This window comes from Nelumbo lutea, chromosome 1, assembly GCF_056320005.1.
Source record: "Nelumbo lutea isolate HS-2025 chromosome 1, American lotus-T2T, whole genome shotgun sequence".
NCBI lineage: Eukaryota > Viridiplantae > Streptophyta > Magnoliopsida > Proteales > Nelumbonaceae > Nelumbo > Nelumbo lutea.
In genome coordinates this window covers 127,747,859-127,767,118 of record NC_142684.1, presented here as the reverse complement: position 1 = coordinate 127,767,118, position 19,260 = coordinate 127,747,859, and the positions used below count along the sequence as shown (strand labels likewise).

The following is a 19,260-nucleotide window of genomic DNA, read 5'->3' as shown; positions in this document are numbered from 1 at the left end:
GTAGATAGTGGTGAGCATTCGGTTTATTTAGTTAAAAATTGAATTGAACAACAAAAATTTTAAAAATCAAAATAAGAAAATAAAAACCAAACCAAACCAAACCAGACCTGAGTTATAGGAAAACAAAAATAACAGAAACCAAATTTCATTATTAATATATTGGATAATATATATTACATATTATATGACAAAATTTGGTTAATTTGATTTTTCTAGTTAACCAACATTTTAAATCCAAAAGCCGGAACTGAAAATTTCAATTTGATTTTTTTTTTCAGATTTAACTGAATAATGCTAATCCCTATTTGTAAATAGGCAATATAATATATAGCTTATGATTAAAGTGTGTAAGAGGGGATTGTGTCTAATATTACTCCCAAGTGGATTATATGTATCATCTTTTAACCTGAGGCTCCATTTTCACTTAAACATAACATATTTATATTTGTACTCTTCTCAAAGGAAGCTTAATATAATAGTTATACTTCTTTTTGGCAAAAAAATTGAACCTTTGACCCTTTGACTATTAAAAATAAAATATTCAAGCCAAGGTTCAAACTATCAGATATGCTTAGCATATCGGGAAGGAAATTTTAAGATACATATCGAGATACATTTTGCATATGCATCCATATTGGAGAAAAATTAAGATACACGTAGAAACACTATAAAAACTTCGATATAACATAAAAATACATCAATAACACTAAACATAAAGCTTTAATAAGATATATACATTAAATTAATATATTTTAATAAAATTTATGGGGAATAGCATCATAGTCAAATATACATAAACATCTAAACAATGTATATTAAATAAAAATAAAATTTTAATTTTTAATTTTTAATTTCAGAAATTAAAAAATTGCATATTTGAAGAATAAAATGCCAAAATGCCAAATGATCTATGGATATGATAGATCAGCCATAGGTCTACAATACATTCAATCATTATGGACAAATCACAATAAATAATAATTAATCAATATTTATTTTTTAATTTAAAAAATTATAAAAATAAAAAAATTACATAGAAAATTTCAAATCTTACATGGATATGGTAGATCATCCATAGGTTTATAACATATTAATTCTTTATATTCAACTAAAAAACAAACATCTTTCAATTTTTTCTTTATTTTTACTTTTTCCAATTTTCCTCATAAAAATCCATAGATCTATACATATAATAAAAAAAAAATTGTGATTTTTTGACATGGGAAATGTAGATCAAGTAATATTAGAACACATTCAAGCATTAAAACAAGAAAAAACAACAAATCAAAGGATTAAATAAAAAAAGTTGAAAAACTCACCTATTTTCGCAATATTTTCAAAAACTTCAAACATCTTCCCAAATCTTCACTTTTGATGCATTTTTGTTGGTTTCTTTTTTTTTTTTGTAGATCTAGCAATGTAGGCAATTTTTTCAAAGACATAGAGTGGTTTGGGGGGGGGTCGATATGCTACTGTATTGGTAGCATATCGACCGATACAGCACCAAAACGCATGATATAGATCTGTATCATATCAATATGGTACCTGATACTCATGAAAAAAGACGAGATGCCCAGTTTTCATACGTATCCTGTATCTGCATTTCAAGGATACGATACAATATGCCCCATATCAGGTGTATCGTATCGGATTTTTAAACCTTGATTCAAGCCACTTTTATTGATTATGGTAATATAAATCAGATTATATTGGATTGAATAGAGGTGCATATCCATCATTTTATAAATAGATAAAATTTGAGTCACCCTTAACTAGATCCAATTAACAATGATCATGAAAGCCTTGGAATATTAAAAAATGGTCCAACTATGCCAAGAAGGCATGATACCAAAAAAAAAAAACTTCAATTGGTATCATAAAAGTGATAACCAATTCATGAAAATTTGGAGGGTGCAGGGTTGACCGGTCAAGATTTTATAAAACCAAAGAGGTGTTCACCAATGTGAACGGTTTTGATTTCTAAATTAAATAAAAGGGTAAATTACAATGCCCCTATACTCCGGGGTTAGTGACAAAGACCCCCTATACTTTAATCTTGGAGAAAGACCACCTGAACTTTTTCGTTGTGACAAATAACTCCTTGGCCATTAAAGTCAGATGATGAAAGGCACTAAATTACCAAAATACCCATTAAACTTTCTCTATTTGCTTTTTTTCTTGCCATTTTCTCTTAAAACCTAACTAACCCAAAAATACCTTTAATCGATGCTAGAAAAGAAAAAAAAAAAGTGAGAAATTTAACTTTCTCAAAAAAGTGATCATGTAGTGATATGACACCCCTTTTTGTAGACATAACTCCCCGGAACACTAAATGAAAGTTTTTGTTTCATTTATCCTTTTTATCCCTGTTATTGGATGTGGGTTTCAAATGCTGCATGTGAAGGCAATATTCGATCTCATGGTTCCATCTATTTAGTCCAGATTCAATCATCGAAAATTACTATCTCCTACCAACCACATTGTTATTAAATTCTTTTTATCTTCTTCACCAATCACCATCCTGCATTCAAAGCTCTTCCTTAGATTCATTCATCGATCTATTGTATTTATACTTTTTTAGCAAAAAGCTCTTCACCATAAGTTGATAAGCATAAAACAACTAACAACCCGCATTAGGAAATGTTGGGATCCATAATATTGCGGAAGCGTGTGACGACCCATTCAAGGTGCAGGGCAAGAATAAATTTAGAACTCTCAAGTGAAGACCGATCGAGAATCCCATGCAAGTTGTTGATTGTGAAGTTTTCCCACTTTTTTCCCCTACTTAAGCAAAAGCGAAACCCACTGCTTCATTTCATATTGGACTCTGGAATTGTAAAGGAGTAGAGTTTAATCAACAAGGTTTATTATCCAATTCTATATCAAGTGAAAGCTTTTTCTTGTTTAGTATGGTTTACTCCATTTTAATGTTCCATTGACTAGTGTCTCTGTTTTTAAGACTTGTATCAACTTCCAGTGACCATTTCCTTTTCACCACTCTCAATTGAAAGCGCCTCTATCGTGCAAGAATTTCATCAAGTACTTTGTTTCTACTTTTGATTTTCTGATTTTTCTGCAAGCTTCAACTATTAGTGTTGCAACACACACAAGCTCTTGTTTTCTGAAATCAAATACGTATTGATTTTGATATCTTCTTTCATCACCTCTAAAACCAAATGAAGATGCATGCCATGAGTTTTCAACACAGGGCAAAACAATAGGTGGAATCAAGGTGTGGGCTTGTCAAATAGAGGGGGAAACCCTGTACACGGTTGAATTATGATAGGGTGGGTGGCGGAGGTGCTGGGACTAGCTAGAACTAGGGTCCGATGCAAACCATAGTCATTAGTTTTCAACAAGTATAAGCCCACCATCACGCCATACCCTCAATTCTTGGCATATTAATATCTATTTTAATTCTTAATTAAATGCTCTTTTTAGTGGATAACAGTGAATAAAAGCTAAAATTTATTTTATATTAATAAACATCAATGCTTAGGGAACTGGATTGGGCATCGACCCAAAAAAGGAAATTGTTCATGGGTAAGAGGTTCAACTAGGGTTGAGCTGCGATGATGTAAACATTATAAATTATATATTAGATTATAATATTCAAAATATACAATTATCTTCTTCTATAACATACATTTTTTATTTTAGTTTCAATTTTTTATAAGACACCTATCTTTAAAAGTTACCCAAAATAAACAAATATCACTGACACCTGAGTGAAAAGTAATGGCCTTTAGAAATCTGCATTAATGTTCTAAAACCGAGGTTGGTTCATTAGCTTTCTAGTTTGATTAGTTGGGTTGACCGTTTTGGCCAATTTTTTTACCCAATCCGATTTTGGGGGGTATGAATGAACTGCATGGCCAAAAGCTCGAGTCATGGATCAATCAATCAATCCATTCATATTTTCTAAATAATGATTAATATTAATACAAATTATATTGGTTCTTTAAAAAACCATGATATGTGTGTATATACACACACATTTTAGTTCTTCCATCATTTTTCAATAATTTTCAATTATGTTTTGATATTTCACACTTCATATAAATCATTGAAATATGTTTTTTCTATGTTTAAATAACTTATTTATAATCATATAAAATACATATTTATTATTATTAATATAGTTTCTTTAGGATTTATATGAATTTCTTGGTGTATCTATGCACATTTTAATTTTTTGTTTGTATCAATGCATATCCAATGTGTATTTTGATATGTCTCTTAAAATTGTCTCTCTGATACACATGACCATCCGAACCAACATAGTAGGGTTGAATGATAGTGGAGCTGAAATGGGTGGAGGAGATACCAGAGATGGAACTGTATATGTCTATGTGGCCAGAACCACGGTTGTGTATGACATTAGAGTTGGAATGGGTGGTGGAGACACCATGAGTGATGACACTAGATCTAGAAGGGGTGGCAGAAACAGCGAAAACACTACGACTGGATATATTGTATAGCATGATTCACATCTCCTTCTCTTCCCTTTATTCGGTCACCCAATTCCCAATTCTCATCGATGGTCGTTGTTAAAAAAAAAGGGTAGTTTGAACATTTAGAAAACTTTAAACAGCCAAAATCTTTTTTTTGAAGTTAATTAATACAACACTAATGGAGGGGTTTTATGTAACGGCTAAAGTTCAGGAGGATCTTTGTCGCAAATTGAAGTATAGAGGTTTTTGTCATTGACCCCATATAGTATGAGGTCATTGTAATTTAAATAACTTTCTATATCAGTAAAAGGGATTTTTTTTTTTGTAATGTAAGTTATTTTTGCTATAGAAAACAAAACCATTCACATTGTAAAACAACCCTAAATTAATAAAGACAAAATGCTCACAAGGGTAATTTGTTGTTTTAAATATATTTATGGAATCCTACGAATACAGTGTGACTGTCCGTAATTTACTCGAAACAACTCATAACCATAACCATGGAAAGGAAGTTTCCTTGAACTTGAGAGTTTGAGAGATACCACATCATTTGTTTTCTTCTTGTTGGACAACATGATTGTTTGCTTCAGCTGCCAAGGGTTGGGCCATGGACCCCAGGTGGTTCAGTTTGGTTCATAACGATCAAGTACTGGGCTCAGCCTTTCAATTACATACACTCCCATCATTCAAGTGAGCCAATGGAAATATTATCAGACCAAAAGCTTATTCGGTAATTGATTTGATCGGTTTAACCAACGGTTTAATTGTTCAACCCGTGAACGCATAAAAATAAATGACATCGGTTCAACCGTGCAACACGTTAAAGCGGAAACCAACTGGTGTGGGTTGCCCCGGTTACCCACCCGTCCATTTCACGCGAAGCAACTGATTACCAGCTGCAACGGCATCCGGCATAAAAATGAACTTCGCAATCGCACGGCAACACGTGAGCGCGAGGCGAGGCTATCAAAACCGACGGATCCATCACTCTCCGAGTCTCCCACCCTCTGCTCTGAGCGACTCTCACGAAACCTACCTCTGCAAAATCGTTCAGATCGCTTCTTTCCCAGGACTCCTTTCTTGGTTCCCTCTCTATTGAGGATTAAGATGTACGGCTTCGAAGCTCTAACTTTCAATATCCATGGCGGATATCTTGAAGCGGTCGTCCGAGGCCACAGATCTAGCCTTCTCACGGCTTCTGACTATAACAATTTGTGCCAGTGTGAAACCCTCGACGACATCAAGATGCACCTCTCCGCCACTGAATACGGTCCCTATCTGCAAAACGGTAAATTGAGCTGGTTTCCATTTGAACTTCTGTCTATCTTAGCAATTTAAGGTGGAGTTTATATCAAGAGAGATAGCTAGTTTGAATTTTAATGCAATCACTCTGACCATCTGGTCTCTATGGATGCTTGGTGTTCTTCACCTGAATTGCCATGTTCCATTAGTTTTTCTTCAAGTCTCTAGCTATTTTTGCTAGTGAGAAACATATTTAGTTTCCTGCCAGTTTTCTAAAAGGAGTGTGGGCGTCGATGCGAAGATTAAGTAAAACGCCCTGAGGCTCAACTTCGAGGCTCATATATAAAGTACAAGGCACATGCCTTGCATCAACAACATGTATTCTATACATTCAATGAAGCAGGATTCTCATAACAAAACTGATTTATAGAACAATTCCACATTTTCCTAGTATTTTTAGTAATCTGTTATATCTGTAGGTTGTCTAACACGTTTAAGGTTTACTTCAAATTTAAGAGCTTTCTAACAGCCTTGAAGGATTTATAAGAATGTAGCTTCTTTAATCTTTTAGTATTCTGTGCTCCTTGTTTATATGAAGAACACAATCTTCTTGTATAAAACTAGTCCTGTCTGTGACTTAGTATTTTTGAAAGAATGTGATCTCATGAGGCTTAAACCTCTCCAAATTGAGGCTTAGGTCTCAAGCACAGAAAGATCTTAAGGCCTCGGCCCATGCCTGTACCTCTTAAAACATTATTAGTTGTAATTATAATTTGGCACATCCACATTATTTTAAATAATATGTGGTCACAATGTCTTAATGCTTTTATCATCATCATCCAAGCCTTATCCCAACTATATGGGCCTATGGGGTCAGTTACATGACTTCTGTTTTGCCGATCCATTCTGTTTAATGCCATAACTATTATTAAATTATTGGCACTCAAATAATTTCTTATTACTTCTACCCATGTCCTTTTTGGTCTACCCCTAGCCCTTCTAGCCCCTTCAACTTGCGGCAAATCACTCCTTCTTATGGGTGTTGTTGATGGCCTTTTATGCATGTGACCAAACCCATCTAAGTCTACTTTCTCTCATATTATCATCTATTGGAACTACTCCTAGGTTCCTTTGAATGATTTCATTTTTGTTCCTTTTCTTCTTAGCTTTTCTACTCAACCATCTTAGCATATGCATTTCTGCCACACTCATTTTTGGACATGTTGTTTCTTAAAGATTTTGTCCTTATAAATCTTTTATTTTATTTTTTAGAAAATAAAGTATTGTGTATTAACCAAGTACTATAGGGAGCACAGGTGTGAGCCATAACCCAGGAGCTGTACATCAAGCCCCATGGTGCCAAAGGGCAAAAAGTTATTCAAAAGAAAAACAACCATCTATAGGGAGGGATTTCCCTGTATTCCTTGTATACAGTAGCCATGAGAATGTTACATCCACCTTCCTCAACATTGCATCTAGTAGAGTCTTTTGGTTCTCAAAGATGCACAAATTTCTTTCTTTCCAGGCGAAAGAGAATATGGTCCTTTTGCTTAGTCCTTTTAGTTTCCAGCACAAAAAGACATCCATGGTTGGTTCCTAAAAAACTCCAACTATTCCCCAAAATAATTAGGAAATAGGCCCATAGAACTTGACTGAAATGACAATAAAGAAAATATGGTTGGTCAATTTATCAACCAGTCCATACAGGCTGCAAGTAATATCAAATAATGACATTTCTCTTCTAGTACTTAGTCAGTCCATTATAAGGCATTTGTCAAGGAAAGCAGTCGAAACCATACATGCAATATTTTTTGCAATATGGAAACCTCAAATCTTATCACTTGGAATAACTTTTATCTTTTATCCACTGGCCCACAACTTTTATCTTTTTATTGCTACTATTGTTATGGGTTAATTCTGCAAAGTTAATTGCATATAAAAATCTAGATCTTCTTAATGTCATAAAGAAGGTATCATATCAATGATACAATAATCCTGGGGAAACCATTTTAACTTCTCAAAGTACAAACTACAAAACAGTGCAAAAGACTGGTCTATAGTTAAAAGAATGTATCACCTTCATAATAAGAAGTATATATTTTTTTTATCTTTTATACCCTTTGCCCATTGAATTGGACCTTGACTACTTGGTCCCATTTATTAGGTCCTTTGTACATTTGAGGTTCCGCACTGCTTCTATATGTTGTCTTTGCCACCAATGTTAATCTTGACAAATGTCTCTCTGAATTTCTGTACTATTTAAATACACTGATTTCTTATAAGCTTCCTGCAGAGCCTTCCCCTTTGCATACCACTACAATTGTGGAGAAATGCACTCTTAAACTGGTTGATGAATATAAACACATGTTGTGCCAAGCGACAGAGCCACTATCGACCTTCCTAGAGTATATAACGTAAGTATAGCTTAAGATTTTTGTTTATAGAATTTCATAGCATTTATTTCGTTAGTAGCATATCTTGACAACCCAACTTTCAAAAAATTAAATAATTGAAGAGATTTATCGCTGGTCCCTTGTTTTTTTAAATAAGCAATAAGTTAAAAGAATTTCATTAATAAAAGAGGAAAAATGAATATGGAGACCATAAACCTAAAAAGTTGGGATAATGAGACGAAAAAAAGGCAAGATGGACAGCAAATCCAATAACAATGAGTTGCAACCATAAAGATAATGTCTACCAATAGAGGACCCTCATTAGATTGACCACACCTTATAGAAAGTTCTATGCTGTGCTTTTTATTTTGATAAACAGTGAATGACGATTTAATATTGTGATTCTGCAGTATCCTGTGGTTTGTGGTTCTCCTTAACCTCCAGAGTAAATATAGGGTCTCCTGGTACATGAAAGGTAATTCAGGGATTTAATTGGACACATTTCATCCTCAAACAAGTGAGCCTTTATTATTTTCGATTTCTCAAAAGCATACTTTCCTAGCTAGCCAGAGAAACCTAAAAACTAAAATCATCCCCCTTAGTTAATTCCAGGTCCAGTAGAAATTAATCATATCACAGGCACTCTTAGCATACACCCTACCTAAACTCATTTTCACACCACATTTAGCATACATACAGGCTACAGCTACTTTAGAAAGTTCAGTACTACTGTGTAATTAAATATCAAGCTTATTAACCTGTAGATCCATCATGCTTCATCCTAGATCACTTTAACTGCCTGTCCATCTAAAAGTATTTTCTCGCTAGCCCAGGTTCCCAACTTCCTTAGTCTGCCCCTGTTCACAAATTTCAACTAGAGACCATCCATTTAAATACTCAACATTGGTAAATATAATAAATGATAACAGGTTACAACTGTCAAGCATTTAAAAAAACCAAAGTTTTTTTTTTTTTTCCGAAGATCAATAAAAAGAAATTTTTGTTATAATAAATAAGTTTTACAAAAGAAGGCAATCTGCTGAGGCATCACCCATTACAAAGAAAGGAGCAAATAGAAATCTGGCCCAGGCATCATACTAAAAACTTCAGTCGTTATAAGGTTATCTGAAATCTGCTCCAAAGTTTTATCTTTTGATGCCTCGAAACTCCGGAAGCAACATGTCCCAATTCACCATCCTTGCAGCAATGGTTGCACGCAAATTTTCTTTAGACTTATGTTTGCCATAAAAAAGGCATGTTTTCCTTTCTTTCCATACTTCCCAGCAAACTGAAAACGACACATAACTCCAGAAAATCTTTGTTTTCCTAGCTACTCTGTATATGGCCAATGGTCAAAAATGTCTTTAGGGACCTGAGGTGACTGCTGTTCGATTTTAACCAACTGGTAAAGCAAACCCCAGATAAAACTTGTGAAGCTGCAATCAACTAACAGGTGTATGATACTCTCAGCCTCTGGCTCACAAAGAACACATTCACCTGCTCACCGAAGCTACAAGAACCCCCCAATTTACTCATGCTGTTGTTCATTCATTTATCCTAAAAAAAGATATTTCTAAAAGATAATTAAAATTATAAAATCATTTTTTTTGTAGGGATTAAGAATTTAATACCTAACATTGATTTGTTTGAGCTTGCCTCAAGGGGCTTGGTCGAGGGTCTGGGGGCTCCGCCCCGGTCTAGCCATTGTACTTAAAAAGGAACAAAAAGTGCAGAATTTTGAAAAGGCACACATCTGAACTGGACTCAGGGCGCACCAGGTGCATCCTAGGCATGCATGCCTTTTCAAAGGGGCTGACTGCCCCTGGGCCTAGACAAGGCACATACCTTAAAACGTGCTTTGCTTGTGTGCCTAGGTGTGGCTTTCAAATCATTGATTACATGCTATAATAGCATTTGAGCAAACTTGTTAGAATTGGAGTTGATTCTTGGATTTCAGTTGCCAAAAAGGTGGATCAAGGTGAAATATAGAAAGTTGATCCATTGTAATATCCAAGTTGAGATTGATACAGAATGATGATGAGTTCTTCAAATAGGAGAAGCAAAAGAATCAACTGACATAGGCTGATCAAAGACCTTTCCCTTGTTGACATGCTAAAATATCATAACCACTTGATTTAAGACTGTCCCCAAAACTCATGTCTGTGGCTTTTGAGGTTTAAAGAATAAACCTGGTTTTTTGGGAGGATGTAAATCCAGTATTTCATAGACATGGTGTTGAATTGAAGGAAATACTCTAATCCAAACTCAACAAAAATGACCAACTGAGAAAAATGAGATCCAAGAGATGGTCACCTAGCAGTCCCAGCTAATATTGAGGCTTAAAAAGAACACCAAGATCCTCCAAATGGTTTTACAGCGAACAAATGGATGGCTAGATGTTTTCACATGCTGATTGCAGAGCACACACCTGTTCAGCTGTTCTCAATGTTCATACTTCTGCCCAGGTTCTCCTTCATATGGCACTTACCTAGAACAATCACCCAGCTGAGAAATGCTACTTTTGAAGGGACCCTATGCACCCAAACCAACTTATGAGGGAAATTTGGATGAGGGCCAATAGACATGGCCCTCACACAAGACTTCACAGAGAAGATACCAGATTGTTCCCATTTCCAGGTACAACTATCATTACTACTGGTGATTAAGAGATTACGCTGAAATTTTCAAGCAAGTTCCCACTCTGTTCATCTCCCAGTCTTGCATGTTTCTTCTGAATTTAGGGGCATACAGCCATACACTACAATGTCACTAACAATATCATATAGCACTCAAGAGATTTTGCAATATCTATTCTCTGTCACAGAGAAGTGGGACAGGAAAAGACATTTGAGCAGCTTGTCATCACACTTAACATCCAGCGAAAAGATTATCACTGTCCCAGAACTCATCTTCAATCTAGCTTCGAACATTGAAAGCATGCATGTCTTTTCTTATATTTTGCATTTCTGTTCTTTTTAACAACAAGATAGTTCATTAATAAAAAGGTACAATACCAAAAGCCTTTGGGCAAAGAGAGACCAGGACCAGAAAGATGGAGGTCAAATCTCAAAGCAAAAGAAAATAATAAAATACAAGCTACTGCATCTATGCTGGCAATGACAATCCCCAAGACAGAGTACGTCTCCTAACAACCTCCCTGGAAAGGCCTATCTCAAGCAGTCAAGCACTGAATTGACAGAACTCTCAGTATGACATAAAAAGGAATTCAGCCTACTGTTTTCCTTTTTTTCCTTGAAACCTCCATGTCTTGAGGATTCTGTATAGTGGAATGAGAAAAAAAATGTTTATTTTGCCATTATTTTCTATAATGGTGACAGAAGTGAATATGGGTGAAACAAAGTTATCATGCAAAACAAATATAGACTTGCTTAAGTCTAGTTTATCCATAATTACATGGTTCAGAAGGTTTTGCTAGGAGAACATTCAGAACAATTAGAGGCTTCAGTGAATTAGGTAAATATGACTTCAACTGAGAAAAATGGAGATGTGCAGAATTTGGGAAATATCTTCCTCAGTTTCTCTATGGCAATATGTAGAGAAAGAAACACAAAATGGTGAGAAGGGATGCATAACATGAAACGACAAAATATCTTTTCATGCAGAATAAGTTAATCTTGACAATAAATAACATAAAGAGTGAAAGTGATGACATCATTTCTTTCCCTATCCTATTAGGGATCACAGGGTTGTCAGCAACTGGCATGATTCCCTGCTAATTAGGGTGGTAAAATGTTATAACTCATAAATACCAAGACCAAGTGTCATTTTATTGTAAACCCTTGGTTTCTGGCACCATTTTCTTCACCTTCTCAGGTCCACCACTGGGTACGAGCATCCTTATCAAAGTTGAGATTTACCTTCTATAGGAGCTAAACTTTTCATTATTTTTAGTTTTTATGAGAATCATTATGGAGGGAGTAAGAAAATTGTTATCTAAAGATGGTTTGTCATGCTAGGGGACCTTGGAGGAACACTGGAGAAATTAGATCTTTGTCCTCTAGAATGAAGATCCTGTGTACCTGGGTTCCCGTGACTGGTAACTTGGTTGTGGACTGTCTTACTAGAGGTGTTATTTCATTGATGAGCTTTATCATGAAGCTAAAGAGGTAGATCTAGGGCCATAATATTATCAGAAAACAGAAGGATGAATTACCCAGGCGAATGAAGTAATTGGATTTTACAATTTTCTCAGTGTAGACCATTCTCTTTCTTATAAGTAATGGTACAATCTCATAAAAATACAAAAAAAAAAAAAAAAAAAAAAACTACACACGTAGTACTGTAGTAGAAAACTTAAGTGCAGACATATATATGAAGCTTGATTGATGCATGATGAAAAGGCCACTTGAATCCATTCCCAGAATCCTTCTACAGCTTTTCAGATTGCAGTAGAAATGGAAATGTATATCTGGATATGCGTAAACCCTCTTGTGATACCCTATCTGCGAAGGAGTTTTTTTTGGTAATCATCTGCAAAGGAGTTCAATGATCTTCAAATCAAGCTGAATAAGTTATTCATTTTGGATGCCAAAGATTTAGCCTGTTGAATGAAATGATGCAAATACCATGGCCTATCTAAATGAAACTTCATTCTGCTAAAAACAAATAGGAAATCTCCTATTTGATGAAACTCCCTTCCATATGCATACCCTACTCTTGTCCATCAACAAAGGCCAAAATCTCAGATCTGAGTGGATTCCTTTTTCTGTTATGGCTGTCTGTGGATACTTCTTTAGAATCTTCTAACCATCAAATCCAGAAAGATCCCTTAAATCCTTCTGTACTAAAAGGTATGAGGAACCATACTTATCGGGGCCAAATCTTTGTGGCTCCAATTTCTTGTCATTGATAATTTTAGCATTTCTTTCCTCCCACATGCTCCATAGGAATTACATCCTAGTTCATCTCCATAAGAATCCCCCCCCCCCTCTCTTGTTGAAGGAGAGAGGAAGGTGAGTGAAAAGTATAAGGTGTAGAGATCAAAATTAGGGCAGACAATGATTCTGTATTTTGTTGTTTTTTCCAGGTATGGTCACATGATTGACAATGTTGTTCTTATTGTAACTGGCACTTTACATGAGAGGGATGTTCAAGAATTATTAGAAAAATGCCACCCTTTGGGAATGTTTGACAGGTACTGTATTTATCCAGCAGTTTATCTGGTTTGTGATGCTTAACAGTTCGTGCTCATTCTCTTTTTCTTTCTCAGTATTGCTAGCCTTGCAGTAGCACAGAATATGCGTGAGCTTTACAGATTAGTGCTTGTTGACACACCATTGGCTCCATATTTCTCTGAATGCATTACGTCTGAGGTATTGACCATTTTTATAGCACATGAGATAGGGGAGTTCAAATTCAGCTACCAAACCGAACCAGCTGAATAAGAAGATTCAGTTTGGTTTTTATGGTTTTCAGTTTGGTTTGACAAAAAAATCAACCACTGAACCAAAAACCAAATAAAACTGGTATATATATTAAAATATATGTATGTATGTATAATATATGTATATTTATTAATATAAATATTATATTATATAATAAATAATATTTATTAAAACATATAATATTAGTTATTAGCTTGTCAGGCTTGTTAATGGGCCCAAACCGAACCAACTGAATTGAATTTAGTATGGTTATGACAACAAGTTCGGTTTGTTAGAATGCCTAAATCAAAATGTTGGTTAAAGCCAAAAAATTGTTTTCTGTGGTTTTATATATGAACAGTTTGTAGGACATTAATGATTTTGTGACCTTTAAACATTTATGTTGTGAGGTATAAATTGGTTTTGGGACAATTAGTAATATGTTCTTTATCACTTTATATTAATCCAATAGATAGGCATACTTCATAATTTAATTTCTATTTTAAATGTTCCTTCTGGTCATTCAGATAGAATCTGTATGCATTTAGCTGAAAATGATCTGTTTTTTCAATTTTGTTTAAGAGAGGACAAAACTTCATCTCTAAGCATGAAAAATGGTTTTTTCTGTTATTCCATTATCTTTATTTTGTACCTCCTATAGGACTTGGATGACATGAACATAGAAATTATGAGGAATACTCTTTACAAGGCATACCTTGAGGATTTCTATAAGTTTTGCAAGGTGAGCATAATTTGCTAAGTTTATAGAGAAATGATCTATTGAAATCTATGTGAAAGCATCTAAAGTTATATTTTCAAGCAGAAACTTGGAGGTGCTACTGCAGAGATTATGACTGACCTTTTAGCCTTCGAGGCTGACAAGCGGACTGTCAATATCACAATAAACAGGTAGAGTGTATAACTGTATATAAGTTTGCATGTTGTTGTCTCTTTCTGCGAGTTTTCTTTAGGTATTTTGATACTCTTCCACACTTCCACATACAGAACTTTTACATGCCTGTGGTTTCCTTTTTGCAGTATTGGCACTGAGCTGACACGGGATGACCGCAAGAAGCTCTACTCTAATTTTGGTTTGTTGTAAGCTTCTCCTGCAAGCTTTTTTTTTTTTTTTTTTTTTTTATAGCCCGGAATGAAGATTTTACTAATTATATTGTATTTCTGCTTTGTAGATATCCCTATGGGCATGAGGAACTTGCGGTCTGTGAAGACGTCGATCAGGTTAGTTTCTTTAACAGAATTCCAATTCCAACATTGGAAGGATTATCTTCTCTTCTTGTTTATGTTCTTTAAAGGATCTTCCACTATTTGATGAAATAAAATGTTAGCAAACTTTACTGCTTTCTTAAGTTGGTACCTGTTAATCAACACTGTGCATTACTTGTCCGGTCAATTATGAATAGTTGACTTTTAATGTATATAACAAGTATTTCTTAACTATGAGAATGCGATTTCATGACTTAATTTTAACAACCATGACTGCTTTCTTAAGTTGGACTTAACTGTTAGTCGGCATTGTGCATTACTTGTCTGGTCAATTATGAATCATTGACTTGTAATGTATATAAGAAGAAACTTTTAACTATGAGGATGTGTTTTCATGACTTAAGTGACAACTATGCTCCATACTCAAAATGTTAATCCTTGCGAAAGGACTAAACTCTATCGTTGGCTTCTTGTTTTGTTGAATCTGAGAACCACAAATATCCTGTCTCTAACTATAGTGGTATTTTTTCTTGAAGAATAACCTGGATAAATTTAATACAAATGCAACCATAAAACCTAATTATTTTGACACGAAGCCCAATAATGTTATTGATTTCTATTTTCTAAATGTATAGTCCTCACATTTCCTCATCCTTCTTTCTGATATTCAATTCAATGTGCTTTTACTCAATTACTCATAGCCTTTTATGGATTGGATTTCTGTGTAGGTACGTGCTGCCCTGGAGAAATATCCTGCTTACCAGTCTATTTTTGCCAAGTTGTCTTATGGAGAGAGTCAAATGCTAGACAAAGCATTTTATGAAGAGGAGGTGAAAAGGCTCTGCTTGGCCTTCGAACAACAGGTACATACACCATGAAACCAGTTTCTTACTTTACAAGCTCAAAAATCCACAGGTTGTGTTAGAGAATATCAACCTATTCAAGGACCTCACCTAACAGCTTAAGCTTTTAGGTTCAATGGTTCTTTGAGATGGTATCAGAGCCATGGTTTTTAAAAACGAACCGGTCAGGGGTTTGGTTACTAATTTGAATTAAAAAATTAAAAAATTGGAAAATGGTCAAAACCGTTCGAACGGTTAACCGGCCGGTTCAGCGGTTTGCTGACCAAAATCAACAGTTTTGGGGGAAAAAGCGGTTTTGGAGGAAAACGGAACCGGTCAGGTGACCGGTTCCTGGTTTTTCCGGTCCGACTGTCTAGTCCGGTCTGGTTTTGAAAACAGCGATCAGAGCCACTTTGACCAAGTGGTCTAGTGTTCGATCCTCATTACCCCCATTATATAATTAATTAAGTTTCACCACAAGGTATGAGTGGGCCTGTGCTTGTTCACACTTCAAGCCCAATGGGCTTTCATGTGAGGGGGCGTGTTAGAGAATATCAACCTATTCAAGGACCTCACCTAACAGCTTAAGCTTTTAGGTTGAATGGTTCTTTGAGAGGTTGGTTGGTCAATTTGTTGAGCCAAAAGTGTTTCAAGAGATGAAACTACATTAATAAATCTACCAACTAGTCCATTTATGGTAAAAGGTGCTTAACGTTTACTTTTTTACCTTATTTTCTACCACTGTTTTCAATATGAAGAATGATGATTTGTTTTCGTTTTGATTTTCAGTTCCATTATGGTGTTTTCTTTGCATACATGAGGTTAAGAGAGCAGGAGATAAGGAACCTAATGTGGATATCTGAATGTGTGGCTCAGAACCAGAAGTCCAGAGTTCATGATAGTGTCGTGTTTATATTTTAGATGCTTCAAAATCCATCACATAAAATGAAAAGAAGTCCCTGACCTTTCTACATTCTTTTCTAGATCTCTTATTTTATTGTTGTAGGTTGCAGAGATTGGTGCTGCTACTTCCCATGCAACTATTTCCAAGTTGCACGGGCTAATAATAATTAATAAGTAATCATAATTCTTGTAGCGGAAGGAAATTCGTATCTGGATTCGCTCAGATTTTTTTTTTTTTTTTCAAACAAGTTTTCAAATTGAATTTTATTGTGACCTATATTACATTATGGAGGACTAAGGTCTCAATGTCTCATTCATTATTTCTTCTTTTTTTTTTTTTTTCTAATTTACCTTGTACATAAGAGTTCACAGCTGGCGCCCCACAACGTCTTACAGCACATCCCCTCCGTGTATTAGGAACATCTCCCGATGATAGTATCAAAACCGATGATGTCATCATTAGGAGATGTTCCCAATACATGGCGGGATGTGCTGTGGGACGTTGTGGGGTGCAGGTGACAAAATAAAAAATATTTTGTGAAACGGGCCTCTCTCAAACTATAATATTGTATTCTTTGAATGGTGAAATAGAATTATAAACTTAAATTCCTAACAAATCAAACTATAGAAAGAAAGTAATTATAATGTATGGAGAAAAAAAATAAATAAATAACAAAAGTTGTAAATTGAGATAGCGCTACTGGCCAGGAATTACAACCCAATTGAGTTCCTCTTCTGATGGTGTCACACAATTGGGTTCAATCCATGTACAGTCTACCCTCTCTTTTATGCCATAGAATGATATAAACCCTTGCTGGAATAATCACTTCCGAAAGTGTAGTACTTCCCAGTATTTATTTAAATAGTAATACATACTACATTCGTGGGTGTTGCTTCTACCATCAATGTGATCAAATTTTGGTCGGTCATTCCCCTTGCCACTTTCTTGACAGAAACGTCCGGGTGCTAACAAATAGCATTTGATCTTCTTTAAAAAATTTCACTTCCATACCTTCATCTTACAATAGTCTAGCTTAAACACTACTCATTCACCTCCTTGGCCAAGTAGCACTGATAAAAGATATCCATCACATTCCACTAAAAGCATCTGATAGGTTTGTAAACGAATTGGTGTTTTGGGTCTGCCCAAAACAGTCCGATTATGACTACCCTCCATGTTCTTTCTTGGGTTCAAGGATAGCAAGGCAGTAAAAGAGTCCCTTGTAGAAAACAGGATTGGTCACGGATTTGTAGAATGGCATATTGTTTGGTAGATCTTCATAAAAGATCCAGTTGTCTTCACCACGACGAATGAAAAATATATGAATTAAGCCGGGTTTAAGAGAATTAGCACCGAAAAAAAATACACTCAGAAGATGTAGGTGGAGATGAGAAGGTGGCTACTTGAAACAAGTCCGAATCACCTGCCAACAAAGACATTTCAACCTTCTACCAACATGATCTTACATCACACATTTCATACATGGCGGATCCCACTTTTATAATGGGTCACACTGTCACAGTTTTATGGTAAGATGCACCGTGTTAGGTCAAGTTGGTAGAGGTTGGAATGTTGTTGGCAGAAAATCTCAACTCACTTGAAACTGGTGAGGCGTGGGTAAATCTGAAAGTTTAATCCTCGTGTTGGCTAAGGGGTTGAAGAAGAGAACACCACAAGGATATATTCTAAGTAGCAACCAACCATAATTTTTGGCACAGATTTCTAGTGTGTGAGCATCTTCCATTGGTGATTCGTGGAGGTCTAACAAGTGAGTGCACGAGTACTAGAAGCTTGTGGGCTATTTTAATTTGGAAATTGATTTGCAATCACTTGGCTACACCATAGGGGCAAATGCGGTTTTAAGAAGGTTAGGAGAGCAACCAAGTGATACGACTTTTTGCAATCTTCAGTTTCATATCAACTTTTGGTATTGGTTCTGCAACACTGCTGCACTCAGGGTTTGGAAAGCGCTGAACAATAAGCTCCATTCCTTTATAATTTCTGTTTGTACAACAAGTTCAAACCAAGGAGTCTTCCCTTTTCTTGTTAGAACTTGGGTCTATTTTAGGGGTGAACATTATTCGGTTAAAACTGAATTATCGAACAGAAATTTTTAGTTGGGTTTTTATGTAATTCGGTTTTTGGGTAATTTGGTTTTCAGATTTAGAAATTTGGTTAACCAAAAAAACTGAATTAACTAGGATTTATTATATATTATATAATATATAATATACAATATAATATTTAATATACAATATGTTATATATGTTATATATTAATATTTTATATATAATGTATTATAATGAAATTAAATTTCATAATATTTATTATAATATATGATAGGTTATAATATATAATATTATGTATATATTAATTAAATTCGGTTTTTAACCGAAATAACCAAAAATTTTGGTTCAATTATTTCGGTTTTTGGTTCGGTTTTCATTTTTAATTTTGGTTTATTCAATTCGATTTTTAACTAAATAAACCGAATGCTCACCCCTAGTCTCTTTACATAAACTGGCCTACTTAAGCAGGTTTACAACTCTATAGGTTGCAAGAGAAAAGACTTCCATCCTTGACTATTCTTTAAATTTTCAAAAATATGTCATTACAGCAAAAGGCACCATCAGTTTGGAGAGCTTCCATCGAAGATAATTTCCTAGAAAGCACTAAATTCTTTGGAGCTCAGTAGAAATAAACTCTTTGGTCAAATTTTCCGTTTTATCAGATTACTTCCATACCTCAGTTACCTTGACCTGTCGGACAACTTACTTTTAGGCAATATTATATGGAGACAAGTCATAAAAAAAGGGA

At 34.9% G+C, this 19,260-nt stretch overlaps 1 protein-coding gene across 1 annotated transcript; it reads left to right on the top strand.

Annotated features, from left to right (window-relative positions):
- Window positions 1-5,312: 5,312 nt before the first annotated feature.
- LOC148877455 (V-type proton ATPase subunit d2-like) lies at window positions 5,313-16,755 on the top strand. Its single transcript, XM_088941442.1, has 10 exons — window positions 5,313-5,742; window positions 7,990-8,110; window positions 13,137-13,244; window positions 13,320-13,422; window positions 14,135-14,215; window positions 14,297-14,382; window positions 14,512-14,571; window positions 14,664-14,712; window positions 15,426-15,560; window positions 16,329-16,755. The coding sequence occupies exons 1-10, from the start codon at window positions 5,562-5,564 to the stop codon at window positions 16,458-16,460; spliced, it is 1,056 nt and encodes a 351-aa protein (XP_088797568.1). The 5' UTR covers window positions 5,313-5,561; the 3' UTR covers window positions 16,461-16,755.
- Window positions 16,756-19,260: the final 2,505 nt, after the last annotated feature.

Bases quoted from the DNA above. Each gene is read 5' to 3' on its own strand.
- LOC148877455 (XM_088941442.1), top strand. From the start codon at position 5,562: ATGTACGGCTTCGAAGCTCTAACTTTCAATATCCATGGCGGATATCTT. The intron at 13,245-13,319 runs GTACTGTATTTA...TTTCTTTCTCAG, and splicing joins CCTTTGGGAATGTTTGACAG to TATTGCTAGCCTTGCAGTAG. The intron at 14,572-14,663 runs GTAAGCTTCTCC...TCTGCTTTGTAG, and splicing joins TACTCTAATTTTGGTTTGTT to ATATCCCTATGGGCATGAGG.